The 20338-nt window shown below is 31.8% G+C and overlaps 1 protein-coding gene across 4 annotated transcripts in view; it reads left to right on the top strand.

The window, feature by feature from the left end:
* Positions 1-3440: 3440 nt before the first annotated feature.
* LOC129962601 (EF-hand calcium-binding domain-containing protein 4B-like) overlaps positions 3441-20338 on the top strand; it is a 132464-nt gene continuing 115566 nt past the window's right edge. For 3 of the 4 annotated variants that reach the window (XM_056076415.1, XM_056076413.1, XM_056076414.1), the window contains exons 1-3: positions 3441-3663; positions 11940-12169; positions 14891-15020. In XM_056076415.1, the coding sequence (XP_055932390.1) occupies positions 11947-12169; positions 14891-15020 (353 nt within the window). In that variant the 5' untranslated portion in view covers positions 3441-3663; positions 11940-11946. The remainder of the gene's footprint in view (positions 3664-11939; positions 12170-14890; positions 15021-20338) is intronic. The other variant, XM_056076412.1, reaches the window with a different exon arrangement.

Here is a 20338-nt window from a genome sequence, read left to right as displayed (position 1 = left end):
ATTTGGTTAAAATGAAAAGATGCTTTACTTTTCATAAGGATTATCACACCATCTACAAATGCTTGTACTTTAAATTCAAGATTGTCTTCAAATTCATTTAATAACTCATCCATAATTAACAACCAAAAAATTGGACCAGAACTTGAGCCCAAAGGAACTCCCTGATTATAATATCAAGCTTCGTTGTTATAAAGAACTGCATGATTTCTTAAGAAACTATCCAAAGTTCATATAATGATTTATTCACCCCATATTTATAAGTATTGTCTTGATATCCGGCCAACCAATTGCATTAAACGCAATTCCAATATCTAATGACATCACACACGTGATCAATTTGTTATCTCTTGCGCATAGTAAATTCCAAGGCCTGTATTGTTCCCATCCTTTCTCTGAGACCAAGCTGGTTTCTATTTAAAATATTTTGAGACTAGGAAATACATGGATATTGGATAATACCGGATAATGCATTTTTCAATTTTTGCACGAATATTTTTTCAAATTACGAAAAGTCCATAATTTTAATCGTAAATATCTCCGCCAATTTTAGAAGCAACTTCAAGAAACTTTTCCCTTTAGTATGATATAGCGTACATTTTTCAAATTGGACTTTTTGGCCAATCTCCTTTATTTTTTTCTAACTTAATTTTTTTTGACCAAAAGACGCTGAAACTTATTGAATAAATTCAGCATAGCCATCTTACTCTAAGTACATATTACTTCCCTGGCTATGCGAGACGCCGTTTGAAATTAAAAGGGCTTAAAAGAACTTTACTTTTATATATATTTTGTAGCATTCGGTGTGTCTATATAACAACAGAGGTTACTGTATAGGCAGAGTTATACGATTAAACAGTTATGGTTATAGATATCAAGTGAAGTGAATAGTTCAATGTATCGACACAGACCCTTGAATAGAGACTTCTGCGAATCTTATGATAAAAAGGACGAAAGACAATATCAATTTAGAAATGGATGCATGATATTTCATACTTAAATTCAGAAATTCCTAACAGAAATTTCAAATAGGCTCCTAAAATCTTTTATTCACTATATCTACTTTATTAACAACTAGTTGTCTTAAGCGACCATTTCCTTCGTCGAGTGTATTGTTTGGTGCTAAGTTTAAATTAAATTCATTTATACATAATTTGACATTCCCACAACTATTTTTAAGCATCAAATTGTGGCAATTAAAAGCTTGCTATTTAATGCCCTTCAAACAGTCCTCATTATTGTGCTGAGGAATTTCCCTAATGGAATCAAGTCGAATGACATTATACTGTCATGAAATATTTTAATATAAAGGGAATTAATTTCAAAATGGCTCTGCCTTTCGCTGTACGGTCACTTCATTTTCTTATTCCATGTGTAAATTCCGTAGATGATAGGTGAAATCCTTCTCCTTTATCTTTCAACAATGGAAGAAACTTACGCGATTAAATATTTGATGAAACTTTGAAAATCTATCTCATGTTAATACTATATTCATGTCCATAAATTAAGAATAATTCAGAATCACATGGAAATCGAATTCTAGAATACATATATCACCCGTAAAATGATTACACACATGTTCAAAAATCATATGCAAATTGCGGGAAGCCACCAGATGACACCGATAGTGCGTCACAATGACGAGAGTGTAAGAGAGTGATGTTAAAGGAATACAGGTAAAGAAGTAAAATTGTTCGCAAGCGCTTTTTAAGCCTTTCAGTGCAATAACCGCATAGTTATGACACAAAGGACGCATTTGGATGATTTTTTTACGTGGTAGAATTATCGGTCGTCTGGAATGTGGACGTACCCAGGAACTTGGAATCACCCAAAGTCCAGGCATCGGCAACGATTCCAAGATGATGGTAATGTGAGTAGACTTTACAGCACAGATCGCCCCCTAGTTACAACGCCGAATGAGGGCCGGTATTTGGCAGTTACTGCCAAAAGAAACAGACGGAGCACAGCATCAGACCTGTCTCATCAGCTCTCTTCAGCCACTGTTACAACAGTTTCAAGGCAGACCATGTACAGGCGCTTAGGGCAGATTGGTCTATATGCTCATAGTCCTGCCTCTTACTGACTTGCCTCTTTCATGCTACGAATTAATACAAATTTAATAATCGTATAAAATTTGCTAAATTTTGACAATTCTTTAAAAATATTTTTTGCTTGATTTCCAACAATATATTAGATTGTTTTCCTGAAATTTAACTTGTTTCGATTGTTTCATCAAATACGTAATCGCCTGATTTTTATCCGTTGTTTAAAACTATGGAAGAAGGATTTTGTTTAATAGTTGCGCAGTTAATAAAACGATAAAATATGTTAACAAGTCATGATATTTCCATATTAGGAAGTATTTTTTAATATACAAGAACAAATAAGGTTGCTGTTACTGAAAGTTACAATAGCGCGAAATTTGGAAGATAGATGAGCCAGATTTTTACGTTTTCAATGGCATTATGATGTTATGTAATTAAAATTCATTAAAATGCTTCAAGTGCACAATAAACTGAACTTAATTTAGACGAATAAAGTAATGCGGATTTAATGCCAGACAGTCTGCTATAACCACGGACATGAAGTTATATCTAAACGATTTATTTGAAATCAGCTATAACCAATATTCCCAGCGAACCATTGGTCGCCTGAGGCGATTAGTATATAATGGGAGCTGTCGAAATCGAGCTGTAAGTTAGCTGTCATTTGGTTTTGATAGTTGTTTCAAATATATTGGTGAAATCCGTCCAAATATTAACACTGGGGTCAAAGTTATCTTGACATATCTCAGGAAAATGAATGACGGGGAAGATATGAGATCATTTATGTCGTATCTATAAGTCATGAATTTTCATGTGAAACAAAAATTAACAAAATTGGGCCAGCGGTTTTTGCTGGCGTACTGATTTCCAATTTTCTTTTGGAATGATGGAAGAAATGGAAGAAATTTATGATCATAGAAGCACATTATAATACTTTCGTTTCATTTCAGAATCCATCGAGCATCTTATTTGGGAACTAAGGATGTGACGTCATCACAATATATCATAAGGAAACACTGTTTAATGCTCATGCTATGCGTAGCTGTCATTGTCAGATGGTTCTGAAATCGCGTGAAGACGATTCTAAAATTTCTGATTGTTATGTGAAAATAGAGTGACGGTTTCATCGAAAATTTTATTTTTATTGTGCTATTTTCTAGTTTTTTTCAAACGGCAGAAGAAATAAATTACATTCTGAAAAAAGAAAGAAAAAAAAAATCTCTAAGCATTTCGAAGCCTGAATGTTATAGTAAAGCACCTGCAGCGACTCAATTTTGTTTATCTAACGAAGTGTGAATTTTTACAGTACCATTCCATGCAGATGATGGTATTTTTTATCAGTCAAGATGAGATAAGACCTTTTTTTTCGAATTCAGTCTCCGCTGAATGGAAGGCTCAGCACGGAGTCTTTTCTCCGAGCTTTTGTTTATTTCCGGAACACATGTTACTTGCGTAAAACTGTTGTGAGACGCGTATTGGCGCGGGCAAGTACGGGAGAATCGGGTGTGTACATCAATCGTTTGCATTTCGAACAGGTGAGTTCTTCCTCCTAATTTCCCTTACCGTATGAAAACGGAAAAGGAACGCCAGCTTAGTTTGCACTTTCGCCTTCCTGGAAAAGGTAAGCGTGTTTCATTCTGTTTTTATTGTTCGAATTTGAATCATTTGTATCTTTTTTACAATTTTTTTTAAATGAAGAATTTTTCATAACAAAAATAAATAAATAAACATTCATTGCAAAAAGTAATTTCTTTAACAACAACAACAACAAAAAAAAAAAAAACCATTCATTATGTGAAAGTCATTTCGTTCATTATTGCAAAACATATTGTTTGCTGAAAAGAAGAAAGCAGATTGTAGTTTTACCTTGGCGCATTTACTCTGTATTTTAAAAACCTATTCTATGGTATAAGAAATAATATTTCGAATATTATTTTTTTTAAGTACAAAAGAAATTTGCAATAGTTCTTTTCAATTTTCTTTGAAATTGGAGTAGATGAAAAAAAGATTTGGCCATCATATCTGTAGGTGTAATATATAATTTAATGCAAATTCCTGTTTTATTTTTTTAATGAATTTCCTTATTTATCTTTTGTCCTTTAAGAATATCGAAATAATTTCAGGAAACGAGAAATAATTAAAAAAAGAAAAGGACGACATAAGACTTTGAGATTTTTAAGTTCTCTTGTTATTAACCTTTTTACCTTGAGAATCTCTAAAAAAATGTGAATAATTTGAAAACAAAAGTTCTTTGAAACCATTATGTAAAGTATTTATCTATGTAAAAAATTGTGAAATGTTGTCTTCATTTGAAAGATTTTTTTTCTCTTTTCTTCTTGTTTTTTAAGGTGAAATTAAGGATTAAGACAAATAGTTCTTTTCTCATATCATATTTCTGTGATATCAAGCGTCCCAGTTATAATGAGAAATCTACAGGATAAATTGTGGTCATATGAAGTGTCCAGGAGTGGAGGAACATTTAATTTTTCAGATCCGAAATAGTGCGGAAAATTAAGAATCGGATATTTTAAAAATGTTGTAGGATCATTTTAAACAAAAGACGTTATAGAATTCAAAATGAACTTTAAACAAATGCAGCAATTTATATAATTGAAATAGAAATGCATTTGTTATCATTGTCTTCTACAATAGATGCCTCGTGTGATCATTTCAGAACTAACCTTTTTTTGTGCTGAATTTCATTATTTTAGTATGAATATCAGAAGCTGATTCTGGAAGAAAGTTTTAAATTGTTTTGCAGAATTCCACAATATTTCAGTATTTAGTGTAGAATAGTATTTCACAATTTGAACCCCTTCGAGGTTCTCAGTATTTCCCAAAATGCTTGATTGAATTTTGGATTTAACACCTACACTGTTTATCTTGTACATTGCAGTTTTGAATGAAGTCGTTCACATTCATAGAAAAGATCAAGTAACAGAAAGTCAACTGTTTGATAATTTTGTCAAAAAATATGATGTTTATGTGTCCTGTTGCTATCAAAAAACCCAAACCAAATTTACGTAGTTCTGAAGTACTTTCATCCATTTCAACCAGTAATATTTTTTCTCCCTTCCCTCTTCCGTATAATCAAGTAATCTTTTTATTTTTTGAGTATACCCTTCTTGCTTCCTCTTTCCTCGTCTATTTTCTTTAACCAAGAAAGTTTTTATTAATTTTTTTGAAGTATAAATTCAGTTTCAAAACAACAATGAAATAATTTTACATTAACTTGTTATTAAAGCTAATAATTATAGTGATAAGCAACTATTCAAGATGGATATGATTTTAATGTCTAATTAATAAAATGAAGGAGAGATTGTTCTTTCTATAATTTCATCATTAGATATATAATTATAATTATAATAGGAAATATGTATTATAATTAGAATATAATTTATACACTATCTACCAATAAGCAATTGGACACGTATGATAAAATAGATAAACACAATTTATTCATATTCAGTAGTTGGTAGAGTATCCTCAACCTGAAGTAATTACATCCTTAAATCTCAGGGGCATGCTTTCCACAAGTGTTTGCATGTTGGGAAGTGGTATTTTCTTCTACTCGGCTTGGAGAAGACAAATAAGTTCTTTTAATGATTTGGACAGTTGCTGCACGCCTTAATTCTACGATCCAACTTGTGCCAGAGGTTTTCTATAGGATCAAAGTCTGGACTATGGGAAAGCCAGTCCAGACAGTTCACCCCATTGTCATCGAATGAATCCATGGTGGATCTTTCAACATGACAAATGGCGTTGTCATCCTGGAAATAATAATAATGCAACCAGTAAAATTGACACAGCGTAGGAAGCAAGCACATTGTTGTCTAGAATAGTGGAGTAGGAGTCGTCGTTGAATTAACCATGAATTGGGATCAAGAGTTTCAGTCCATACTACAGGAAACATCCCCAAACCATCATTCCATCTCCGCCAAAATTTTACTATAGATACAAAGCATTCTGGCATAAAGCTCTCTCCTTGCATACTCCAAACCTAGACTACGCAATCCGGCTGGTAGAGATTGAACCCTGACTCATCACTCCAGAGGACCCGTTTCCACTCATCTATGGTCCATTGCACCACCTCCATCGAGCAGCACGGGTGGATTTTGTAATCAAAGGCTTATGGCGGCAGCACGACCACGGAAAACGAACAAATGTGCTTCCTTGCGGATGGTATTGATCCAAACAACAGTCCCGGATGCTTGTTGGAGCTTCTGGAGTATGTGTACTTTTAGTTTGGCGCGGCCTTTTCGAATTTCTTTGGGCGGCACTCGCCGGTCTCAACTCTTGATTTCGTGGGTCTCCCGGGTCGAAGCACATTCCGATATCTCCACTCACCTGTCACTTCTGAATCACTAAAGCCACTATCAAAGTCGCTGACATCATCAAAATTTTTAAACTGTCATAACTAATATATATAAACAAAATTATAAAAATTATATTTTTTATACTTAAAACTTTTTTAATTCAAACTTTTCCTCATATATTTATCTCTCGTTTTTTTTAAAGGCAAAGAACCAGTGTCAACAACTTGCCCTTATCCGGTAACACTGCCGCGTGTAAACCTACGAGACCTTTATTTTTAGATAGCCAACTAACAACCTTAACCAATACATTTGTTGTCATTTATTTTTCCAGGAGAAAGGACATTTTAACTAAACTACAGAAAACATTTCATTTTCTTATCAAATTTTGAATTTTTTTTGTTTCTATTCTCCATGGTATGGAAATCTTAAGATTTCCCGGGAAATAAACGCATCTTGCTAGGAGAATGAGTTTCTAGTAAGGGGAAATTAGTGCTTAAATATGTAATTGGAATTTTATTTGAGATGCAATTGGCTTAGAAAATTAGCATCCATTTAGAAAATTTATGGCTAAGGCAACTGAATATACTACTGTTGAATCCTCCAAAGTTTAATTGACGTAACAAAAAATAGTAACTAATATATATAAGAAATTGGAAAGACATCAACGTATGTTAAAGGCATGGAAAGTTATATTACTCAAGGATTAACGGACGTGATTTATATATTTTTTTTTCCTTAAAGCCCTGCCATATTTCACTGCCAATAGTTGACAAAACAAGATGGTTATGCTTATTAAAATATTTAGACTGATAAAGTTTGGAGAAAACCAAGTCAGGAATACCTTCTTTAACGAAGGATTGGAAATGTTTGTTTCATGCAAATCAAGCCCCGAAATGACTGTAAAATTTTATGATAAAAACAGTGTTATATCTATTTTAAAGTCTTTATATCCCTGCATCGTCTTCTGGGTTTTCGAAATTATAAAAGTCCGATTTAAAGAGCCGGTAATGCTCCAAGAAACGTTTAGTAGGGATTCTAGAATAACAGTGTTTAAAGGTTAAATTTAGTTTTCCAGACTCAAGGGAAATAAAGGCGGAGAACTAAATTTGTTGAAACAATACATCGACAGTGAGAAAGAAGAACTTTATTAAATGCCTTTATCAAATTAAAAAATTCTCCTTTCCTAATTATTTTTTATGAAATAAAAGTACTTATTTGTGATAATCATATAACGCCTATTAGCACAGAAATATCGTAAAAGGTTCGTAGTAAGACCAGGACTATTTGAATGCCTTAGATTGGCTTACTGGATACATATCAGATAATACGGTTTTGTTTAAAAATTCCAGAATTGCAGTTCCTTCATAGATTTAAATATTTTAACTCGTTTGTCGAAAATATATTCGTTGTTTCACGAGCATAATTTTAAATTATATTTAAAATTAAATTTTAAGCCTGGCTTCATTATTTTTTCAGAAATCTCGAATTTCAAGTTTCTTTACCTTATCTATTCATGCATACTTTACAATAAATACAATAGAATACACGTTGAATGTTGTATTTATGCCCATGTGAAATGTTATGCATTATTTTCCCTATAATATAGATAATTATTCTGCGTGCTAATGGGAAAAGATGCTTTTGAAAATTCTATAATAATAATAATAATAATTTGAAGCTTTAAGAAGTATCCGAAGAAAATATACATTCTTTATTGTTGATTTAATTTATTCAGGGGATTCATCCGCGAACTTATCATTTTTTTTATCAATTTGCATTTAAGATAAGAAAAAGAGTACCATATGTTGACGCAACATCATAGCTTGTTTTTCCAAATAAAACTCTGACAAAGAAAAAATAATTGTACAAAATAAGAAATTAAGAAACACTGAATGCATAAAATAGTAATTCAGAAACTGATTATATTCGGCCGTATTAGGTTGTGTTCATGCAAAAGTATTGAATTTATAAATAAAATAAGACTGTTTTAAATCCATCAAAATTTTTCTTAATGCAAAATCTCTGAATATTCCCCTTAAAGAAGGAACCAAAAAATATTCTGCTAAGTTTCAATTCAATTATTATAATACGATAGCTGCTAACTTACTCAACGATTTCTTTATGATCCTAATTTATTATAGAATTATAATTTGTGTATATTGCATAAATCCAGTGAGCTCCCATTTCTTAATTTTCAATGGCACATGGATTTTGTGAAGAATTTCTGCAGAGACGCATCCTGTTAAATAATTGCTGCTAAGAGTCCGTAACTTTTCGATAAGACTATCAACGGAAACTTTCAGTTCGAGTGCCGGGAAACATCTGTTTTTCGATCCACTTTTTAAAGCGTTTTTTAACTTCATTATCCGAGCACGCATAATTTGCCCCGATTCTTGAATTGGAGACAGCAAGACTAAAATATATTACGTTCTGCTACTTTGTGCCTGCCAAATCAAATCTTTTTTAAAATGTAAAAGTAGAAAAGATTTTGAGTTTCATTCGGAATCTATTATTGGATCTGAACCGGTGCTGGAAGAATTTTTCGTGGAGAAGAAGGGGAAGGAGGGAGGCTGGATTGTAGGTAAACAAGTTTAAAATTATGAGTCAGATAGCAAATGAATTAGAAATTATTATCGTCGAATATAGGGGACATTTCCCAAACAAAGTATTTCTGCATTGTTCGTGAGCACATATCCTGTGCTCCTGTTTGTAAGAAATAGAACGATCTACGCAAGAAAAATCAGGAAATAGTTTTCTTGATTAGTCATTCATTTATTCCCATCGAGCCACTCCTTATTTTTATACTATATACGATAAACAATTCCATATCATGGATTCGAATATTTCTTAAAGACAATAAAAATTATTTTTTTCATAAACTACTAATTTCACAAGAAACTCACTGGGTTTCCGCTAAATAAAATCGTTAAAATAAATTTGCTCTTTTTTTCCTCGCGAGCTATTGATAGCTTACACACCACGTGAACGTTTACTTTTCTTGACTGCTAAGCAAAGAGAAACCTTTTCTGCATAACTTTCAAAGCAATGGGAATGCGCTGCCATCTGGGGTTAGGAAGGGGAACTAATCCCGGTATTATTGAGGTTGTTTGAAAGAAATATAGACATTAGGAAATTAAAATTTAAAAATTGACATACAGTCAGAGTAAGAAAAGCGGCAAAGATAAATGATGGTTGTCGAAGGATATCAGTCACAATCGCCGATGGGTGAATCTCACCCATTGGCGTTGATGGGCTGTGCGATGCACAAACATATCGACAGAATTGCTCTTCTGGAGTTGCAAGATCTTATTATAGAATTTGAATAGAATGGAATAGAATTTGTGCAGTTCGTTCAGGACAGCTTGTTTTGCAAAACAAACTATCCATTCCTACGCACAGAAGAAAACGGCGATAGACTGAAATGCACAAATGAGTAGTTGGACCAGAAGTGCGCATATTTATTGATTACTTACTAGCTGGTACCCGGCGCGTTGCTGCCGCAGAAGAAATAATTTTGGAAATATCGTTTGAAATTTGAAATAGCTATCTTATTTAATTAGGAATGATAGAAAGAATGGTATTTATTTTCTTGTCGTCAATGAATACATTCGATTTTATATAAAGAAGAAATATAAGTAATATTTATTATTTTTTTACTTTATTATTTATGTATATTTTAGGATAGACAATATTTTTTGTTTTTCCGTCTTCAGAAAAAACCATTACATTTCTTGGTTGTCCTATTCGTGAGATCCAACAGCTGACCATGAGACAAACTTGGATTTTCTGGGTTCAAAGTAACAAGCTGACAAAATTTTATCGCCATCGGATGAACGGTGCGGCAGTCCATAAAATACGGACAAACAGAAATTCATTTTTATGTATAAGATAATAAAGTCCCTCTCAGTCGAATTTTAATATTACAATTTTGTAATTGGTTTACATTCTGCTTGTCATAAGTGGATACTCCAAGGCACTCTCCGGGTGTTGGTAGGGAAGTTGTATATATAAACAAGTCCCCCGCTCTCTAGATGGTGCATTATTGACGGTGTTGCTGATTAGCGAGTCGATCGTCATTGACGCGGTGTATGAGGAAGAGTTCCACTATGCACGAAATAATGAGGTTATTTTGCACAGATGACAGAGCATATAATGTTTTTTCGTCTATTCAAAAAAGGGCAACGCATCAGAGGATGAAATTTAATTTATTCGTTTCAGGTTTTTTTTTTTTTTTTTTACCATAATGGTAATTCGCTTATTCCAATCATTTTTGTTTATTTATTTATTTATTTTTGTATTTCCGTCTGTCTGTTTAGTTACTTATGTTTAGTTATGAATGTTATGTTTATTATGAACATTTCGAAGAGGTACGATCCAAAATGAAAATCGACGATACTGAACATTAAAAGCGCCATCTTGTGGAAGTCACGGAAAGCTTTTTCTGACTGGAGCTGACGATGAAACCTTTCCAAACATCAGTTTTTCTACTTATTATGTTCATTATCTCATTTTGAGATGGTTGATCAGCGATCAAAAATAAAATGAGAAAATACTACAGATGAAATGAAAGGAGATAGAAGGAAAATGTTCTTAACTAAAAAAAATAATTGCTACAGAAATGTACATTTTAATGATGAATATCGTCTGAAATGGCTTGTATCTGAAATCGAACAATAATTAAGGCAATTTTTTTTTTCTGTATCTGAGTAGAGTGTTTGAACAAATATGAAAAAAAGGTAAAATGCATTTTTTTGTAAATTATAAGATCAAATTTTTTGCCATTTAACAAATACTCAAACCTAAATGATTCATGAATAACAAGGAACTCGACTCAACTGCATTTAAAATGAATCAAATCAAATATATATTTATATGTGTTATTTATATTTGTCACTTTTATGTCAATTTCTTTTGCCCGTGTACAGCAATAACCCATTCTCGAGGACTCTCCTCGTGTGTTCAATTTATTCTCGTGTACTGTTCACGTTTCTTATGTGATAATCCGGGTTGTACTGCACACTTGTTGATAAACCGAAATTCCACGTGTTTTTCTGACAAACTAAGCAGTGATCAATGAATTATAAATGCATATTAAAGCACTTCATTAGATTAATAAATCCAATTTGTTTAATATGAATTTTTTAATGAAATGCTTTTCACAGGTGGATTAAAATAAAGAGCAGATCCAGTGGTGTAGTTATCAGCTTTTAATTGCATAACTTCCTATGCAGAAGTATTATGTAGTGATGGCTGTAATGTTGAATGAATTATAGGTAACAGATATTAGGCTATAAAAACTCACCTATTTTCGTTGGAGGGAATTTTCATGAAAAGTAATGCATTCTCTGCATTGTCATCGACCTTATCTCGCCACATTACCTCCCTCTAGAAACGAGATTTTCTTGAAGCTCTACATAACAGGCATTTGTAAACCTTAGACTTCAAGGTTTCAAATAAAGTTTTAACAATCCCTTTGTCACAATACTTTTGCATGTTAGTATGTTAAGAACCAGCTTGTTTCATTTGCGCGCAGTTTTAGCACAAAAAGACACAAATGATGTTTGTCTGCCGGACATTTTAGGACTGCAATGATGCGGGACCGAGGGGACCTGAGAGAGACCCTGCAAAACAAGGCTCGCGATCTGTTCGCCTTATGCGATCCGGAGGGCAAAGGTTACGCCACAAAAACCGACATCGAAGCCCTGCGCGATGAGGTGCCCTTGCCGCCCAACCAGCTGCTCCAAGTTTTCGATGCCCTCGATGCAAACGGAGACGGAAAACTGACTTTGCACGAATTCACAGATGGCTTCGGTGAGTAGTGAAATGTTCATTTTATTTTTGTAGAGAAGGCGATGCGTTTTCTTTTGATTGAAAAGTGAAAGATTTGAAAATTTCAGATTTTTGATGCAACTAGGTAGCAGTTAATATGATACTCTAATGAATTAAATTATGTAAAAAGTATTCAGTGGTATTTAGCCATATTTCACACTTTTAAACAACTCAATATAATTGTTCGAAGATTCAGGTTTAAACAGTATCATGTTGCGAAAAATGTCATCATTTAGCTTCTTTTATAGACTTACTGAAAATTGACTCACAGCAATATCTATATATTTTTGAATTGTGACGATATTTAATAGAAATGTTTATTTCAATTGTCCTATATATCTGGCTTTGAAATTATGAAGGGGAATAAATGTGCTGTTTTACCATGCCAGTTAAAGGTTATTTACTAGAAATACTCATATTTACTAGAATATTTTTATTATTTAATTTCTATTTCAGTACAAATCATTGATGGTGCATCCAAACGTATTTTGAAAGTTTCATGTGATTTGAATGGAAATTTCATATCCTATGAAAAAACACGCAGAAGAATTTGAGATATTTTTTAATAAAACTTTCGTATTATCCTGAATATAAAGGATAATTAAAATTAAAATTTCACTTTCAAAAAGCTGTATAAAGGAACAACGGATCAGAATGACTTGATATATACGTGAAGCCATCAGAATATATTTTGCCCAAGAAAAATTTTCAGAAGTTAACCAATAGATGGCACTGTGCTTGTCATAAAATGCTAAAAAAATGACTTTTTAAAAGTTCATGTTAATTTTGAAATAGTAATTAAAAGACGTGCCATGCTCACCACAAAGCACATTTGCAATAAAAAGGCGAGAAACATTCAGTTGCAGTTATTCTACGTTTGAGAACAACAGGAGTTTATTGAAGGATCGAGCTGAATTTGTCAGCGTTTTCATAAGAAGGATGACTGTGCGGAAACTGCATTGAGATAATTCCGGACGTTAAAGGGTTTAAGAAGCGGTTTTGATCCAATGACTGCCTTCGGTCTGAAGGAGATGATTGATAAGTTTAAAGAGAAGGATTTAATTGACATGAAATATGGCAGAGGGAAGAAAGCAATTGCTTCGATCATTGCAAGAAACGACACGATGTGCTTTGAAAACATTCAATGAACGGAGAATTTCCTGAACTTTAGACATGTCAGTAAGAAAAATTGTAAAATTTTGGAAAATTGAGGAGATTTAAAAAACCTCGGAGAAACGAAATCCATGTTCTACTAATGTTGAAAATGGCAAAATAGGGACATGAGAGTATCCGTTTTGTACCTGTCTACTCATTCTCAAATAGCCACTTGCAGCACTTACCATTGGTTCTTTCTTATTCTAGGAGATTGATCCTTCAAGTTCTGTAACCTATACAGTCAATAAAGCTTGTTATGAATCTTTTTTTTTTCGCTACTAGCTTATTTCAGCATTGCAACAGCGCGGATGTGAGGATAGTATACAAATTTTATGCAAGCTAGCTTTCCTCCGAACTTTTCAATGCCAATGAAGCAGCTATTGAATCTATATTTTGGTAATGACAGAATTATCAGTCGCCATTTCCCAACAGCGTGGTTGTCTTAATTACCTGACCTGAACAATTGCCTTCTGGTTCTAGGATTATCTAAAAAATACTGACTCTATTGGGAACTTAGATGATTAGAAACACATATTAAACTACACATTGCCAATATCACCATTGAAACAGTTCGATATGTTATGAAATATGCTATTTTGGCTTTCAGTTCTTAGGAGAAAAGATTGACAATATCTTATTTCTTAAGAAGTCGTCGTCGAGGTATTTTTGTTGATGGTTTCATTAGTTTTTGCTTTGCAACGGGTTTTGGTCTACGGACTGTTAAAAACCGATTTTATCCTTTACACTGCAGTATCACTTTGATTGATGTTTTTGAGCAAACATCATTATAATAGTATGTAACTCTTTTAATTAACATTTTTTGACAAGTACAGCATTATTTATCGGTCAACTTTTGAAATTCGTTTTTTCTCAAAAGAAATTCCTATTGCTTCACGTATACTCAGATAAAATATCAAGTCATTCTGATCAGCGTTTTTTTTTTTTTTTTTGAAAGTTTGACTTTAATTCTTATTATGCCGTTGCTCGGAATTAAAATCCTTTAAAGAACAATATTTCTAATGTAAAAACTAATTTTGTATAGAATATTATACTACACAAATTCTTTTTGTCACCTTAAACGTTTATAAATTAAAATTAGGGTATCAATTGAACCAGGCAATTTTAAAAACCGCCGAATATTGTCCATAAGTTATTAATATCTATTATATTAGTACTGTATATTTTGTTCACAGTGCTGGGGTAGAGGAACGGAAAACATTTTTGACAATGAATTAAAAATTTAATTTTTCATCATTAAAAAAACCCTGTAAATAAGCCAGATTAATAGCTGGTCCTGAAGCAAATTATGAATAATCTTCTTTTTGTATTGTCTACTTTATAGAATTTTACTGATGTGTTCTGGCAACAGTTCTTCCTATGTTTTCTTGTTTTTCAACAATAAAAAAATATATTTCATTTGTACACAAAACTTCAATATCTTTGCTTTCTTTTGAATTTGCATTGTGGACTTGTTTTAGACATTGTTAAGCCGCCCCAGCGTTACTTCCATTAGCATTAAAATCTGTCTCAACTCCGCCATTTTTCCAGGCATATTCCTTGGCATAGATGCACTGCCTCAGAACAATTCAGATGCCCAGGGAGGAAACGAAACCGAGGACGACGATGAAATGCTCGAAGAGTTACTCGATCATCTCGGAGCAAGAAACCTTTTCACAGAGTAAGGCTTTTTTTTTTTTTTTTAAATTTTATGACACATTTTGCTACAAAGAACAGGAACGATAAAATCAATAATTTTTTTTTCTATTATTACCTAAGATGGAGTAAATTACTTTCAGGATAGTGAAATAAGTATACTCCAGCAACATTAGTAATACAAATAGCAATCTGTAGTGTAATTGTGAGCACTGGTCTAACAAGGTAAGTGGTTGTCCTGGATTTCTTCGCCCTCCAGTCGTCCTCAGTCGCTTAGCAAGTGGCGTATATAAAAATGTTCCCGCTCCTCATCGTATTTTATTTTATTAATAAAATGTGAAATAAATGTGTTAACATTTTGTTTCCATTAGGCTCTTTAAGACAGACCATTTATATCTTCTTTGTTTGTCAGAGACAAAAACACCTTCGTTGTTTTCAACAAAAATAATATGACGTCACTATCTATCTCTTAAAATAATCGAAATTAACGCATTCATATAGCACAAGTCACAGAACAATAAGAAAATGTTATTTTATCAGTTAATCACTACACAATTTTAATTTCATGACTGGATACTAGTTTTCCGATTCATTTAGCGCAATTCAGGTTTTCTTTTTAAAGTTCAAATCACATGCTGATGGTATGAACTGCGATGAATCCATATTCATGTGTACGTCCACCTGCTTTGAATAAGAAGAGCGCACATTTGTCATAATATGTAAATAGATTAACTAGAAGTTATTTTATATTTTCAGAGTTTATATACTAAGGGAAGGGAAGGGAACGGATACCCTTTTCCTATGTGCTGTTTGCAATAACAAAAGTTTTTTCTCAGCTGAGTGATAGAAAATATTATGATTATAATGTAAGTAAATACAGTAATATTTATTGAACTTGCATAGGTAAATGTTGAAAAATTGATATAAAAATAAATTATTTATAAAATTAAAATTCCATTTATTTAACACATGCACTGCAAATATAGAAACGCAGTCCTTCAACAGAAATCGCATTAGATTTTGTAATAAAATTAACATAAATGCTGCAACACTTACAGGCGTCTTTCGTTATTAGCCGACTAGATTACACAATGCAATACACAGGTATCCCAAAGAGTGTAAAAAGAGTTTTTTCATACATCATGCATTAAGACTATACTTCCAACTAGAGATATACTTCTGATAAATTAAAGTGAAACAACTATATGAAAATAAATAACTGATAAAGTGTTAGAAAAATTACATTTTTTTACAGCCCCAGAGGGAAAAAATGTTAGTGAATAAATATTTAGCGTGCACTCATTTTTATATATAGCATTTCATGCTTTTACCTGCTGAAGTTGCAGAGATATGCTTGTTATTAAATTGAGGGGGCCATTTGAAATTTAGATTGAAACATTTATTTCATAAATGCACATTTGTTCAATACAGAAAAACTATCATTTGCATATATTTGTCTAGTAATCCACCATCCAATTATTATAACATGAAAGAAATTTGGTATTGACGGATATTGTTGCTCACTTTGGCTTATTGACAATTGTAATCAAAATGTTATAATGAAGGGAAGAAAAACTTTAGAAAATGAACATTTAAGATATCTCAGAGTGCATCAAACAAGCAAATGAAATTCTTTGCTTGCAAGTGTGCATATGATATGAAGATTTCTAAAATAAATACAGATTTAAATAAAGAAGGACTTTTTAACATTCTGATGTTATATATAATAATAATAAAGCCCGTTTGGGTGGAGAAAAATATACCATATTTTCGGCATCCTTCAAGAAAGTATATTTACAAAACAATGACGCGATTATAAACTACCGGATGCTTTCTCCTCTGGAGAGAATGTGGTGTTATACAAGTATTACAGAAACTCACACATTGGTAATAATATTAATTTTTCAAGGTCACCTCATGCTAATGTAAGTACAGAACTCAACAGTACAAAATCAAAAGTGTAGAGAAAACTTCAACGTAATAACTGATATTCTTGCAAGATTCGTGAGCTCAAAGCTCAGCTGCAGTCAAATGGTGATTGAAGTCCAGAGCATGCAAATGAGCCCTACATCAGGAAGAATGAATACCTTCTTTCCTCAGAAATGTAATTTGAGGAGACAAATGTTTTTTTTAATTTTGATGGAAGCATCAGTCATCCCTTTGGAACTCAAAAATTTATTTTTTGTGTTTGATGTTCAGCACCAGTGTCAATTTTGTTTATATATTATGGGATTTTCAGATTCTAGTTGGTTGGTCCCATTTTGAGCAATAAGTGCTCTGGAATGGAAAGTCGCTCTCAGCGCAAGGGATTGAAGGGATTGACAGATTGATTATAACAATTACGTCTCAAGGTATGGGGCAATTGCTGGGAGACCCTGAAACATCAGCATCTTTAGGAAATGAACAAGTGCTAGGTACTTTTGTTGTACACTATTTCTCCATTGTTTACTTAGCAGTAGAGAAATAGGGTATCCCTGCATAAATGGCTCAAGTTACGGAAGGAAACAAAGGTAAAGAACGAGAAGAAGAAAAACAATCAACTAAAATGGTACAGTCTATAAAACGATTTTTCTTCTTTTGTAACTCCCGTTACAAGAACTTTATTCGTGATATTTTCTGACAGTACCGACTTTCTCGAGAGAGATCCTTCCACAAAGAAGGATGATATTGCTACAAAAGTGGGAATGAAAAATTTGATGACACAGTTGTTGAGAAAGATGCCGCGGAAAGAAGTATCAAACTAATTCCGGAACACAAAAAAAATCTGATAAAAGATGAACACGAACAAGAACAATTTATTTTACAGATTATTGCCAAAGAACGTGAAAAATATCTAACTACTATTAATTCTCTGTTTGGAAAAAATAATGTTCAATTTTCTTTCGTTTACATTACGTTTTAATTCTACTGAAACTATTGTTTTAAATAAACATATGTTCTCTAATAGAAATTATATTATTAGAAAAACTCTACTCTACTAGAAAAACACAATATTTTGAAATTTTCCATACTATTTCAAAGACTGATCAAACTTCAAAGCATTTGGAAATCACTTAATAAATGTCTGAATCAAATGAAATTTTGAATAGTCTACACTTTTGATTTTGTTTTTAAGGACAAAAGGAGGAGAAGCCATTTTAATTTTCAGAAAATAAGATATAATTAAGGGCTATAAGGGCGTTAGTATTTTATTATTTCATTTACTTTTACACTTAATGAATGAATTTCCTTTCATTTTTGAACATAAAAAAAATAAATACATCCCCAGTTAAAGTAAACCAGCATGCTTCAGATTTATACAACTTATTTATTTATCGTGTTACTAATCTATAAAAAAACCCCCAAAAAACTGCTTGTTGCATAAATTTATGATAATATTAAAAACCAGTTATAACAAAATGTATTCTGTTTGAACTGCATTTCTTTAAAAAATTTACTGAATTAAAAAGTAATGCAAAGTGGTTTTTAATTTTAAAATTTGAAGTTCACTCATAAATGAAGTATTTTTAAACTGGATTACGAAATGAGGGTAAATAAATAGTAAAAGTTTACTCGAAAAGAAAATAACAATAATGGTCCAATTGTTTTTAGATTTTATTTATTCTCAGTTTTGAACTTTGGAGAAAATATTCTATCTTTCATCTACAACGAGAGTATTAGTATTGTCACACTACATCATAGAGTTTTTAAATATGCCACAAATAATTTTTCAAATAATGATTGGTGGAAAAAAAAAAGACACAGTGAAACTGAACACTTGGCACTCAACTGTTTCTCATATTGACTTTTCGTAGCCATCATTATCTTTCTCTATATTTAAAATATTTTTTCTCTACAATTTCTTTTTTCCTCTCTTTAATCATTGATTGCATATCCATGTTGATTTCCCAAAACGTCTTAAATAAAAAGTACTTCACATGTGAATAATTTCAAATCTCGGATTTCCAATCCAAAATTAATTCAAGATGCAATTATTGCTTTTGATATATAACAGTTGTATATTGGATCAGTCATATATTCACCCTCTTCATTATTATTTTTGCTCATCAAAATATTAAGGTTAGTTGTTTTTATAATATTGAATTACTCTATAAAAAGTTTGAATTAAAATCATTGCGTAGCTGAAAGGTAAACTTTTATTTCAAGAGCATTGATAAAAACATCGAATTTTTAGTTAAGTATCTGAAGGTAATGCTGCCATTCTTATTTCCAAATAAAACTATGATGATTCTGGTATTGATGAGAAAATGAAATGCACATGATTATGTATGCTCTGTATCTGTTTGAAGTTTTTTAACAATTTGTTTCCACCTTTATTTTGCTTTTTATTTCCACTTTTTAATTTAAAATTGCATTATATATATATATATATATATATATATATATATATATATATATATATATATATATATATATATATATATATATATATATATATATATATATATATATATATATATATATATAAGTAACCAACCAAAAGATTTAATTCTAACAGAAACAAATAAAAATCAACTTGAGGCTACCTTTCTGGATTTAAAAATCGAAATTGCTAATGATAAAACAATAGTTGGTATCTACGATAAAAGGGATGAATTCAACTTTAAAATTACAAAACTATGTAACTATCATTCCAATCTAAACTCTAAAATTTTCAAAAATCTAATTTTCTCACAAGTTAACAGGATTAAAAGGGTTTGCAATAATAAAAATTCCTATATTGATGCATCAAATAAACTCATTAAAAATTTAATTAAAAATGAATTTCCTAAAGATTACTGTAATGTCAACTTTTTAATTATACAAGGTATGGTTTGGGATTAATCCTTTACCTAAAATACAAATAGAACTTTCCTTCCATATTAGATCACTCAATAGATGGCGCTGGGAGACTGCAATTATTATTTACCTTTAACACGTTAGCTTTGTGTTTTTAAAAAGCGGGAATCACAATCGATAGCTTAAATTTTCCTTGCCTGCTGCTGGTATCTTCTTTCCTTTTTGTTTTTTTCTTTAATGGTTTAAGTGTTTTACTGTTTATTGTTTTTTTGTTATTGTTTTTTTACTTATTGGTGTTTTTTCCTCTTCTAATATGTTATTTTGTATTGTCCTTTCTGTTAAAATGGCATATCTCTTAGGTATAATTTCAGGGGATTTTCGGGTCACGAGGAATCATTATTAGACTTTTTGTCTGCATTCTCTCACAAAAAAAAATCCCTTTTTTTGAATCCCTGCCTGAGGATGACCCTTGAAAAAGTCTTCAGGCCGGATTCTTTTTTTATTTGGTTTATTTGATTTTCCTATTAACTTGATTTTAATACTTATATTATATATATATATATA

This window comes from Argiope bruennichi, chromosome 3 (assembly GCF_947563725.1).
Source record: "Argiope bruennichi chromosome 3, qqArgBrue1.1, whole genome shotgun sequence".
Classification (NCBI taxonomy): Eukaryota; Metazoa; Arthropoda; class Arachnida; order Araneae; family Araneidae; genus Argiope; species Argiope bruennichi.
Note: the sequence above shows the minus strand (reverse complement) of the source record. Positions and strands in the feature narration are given on the sequence as shown.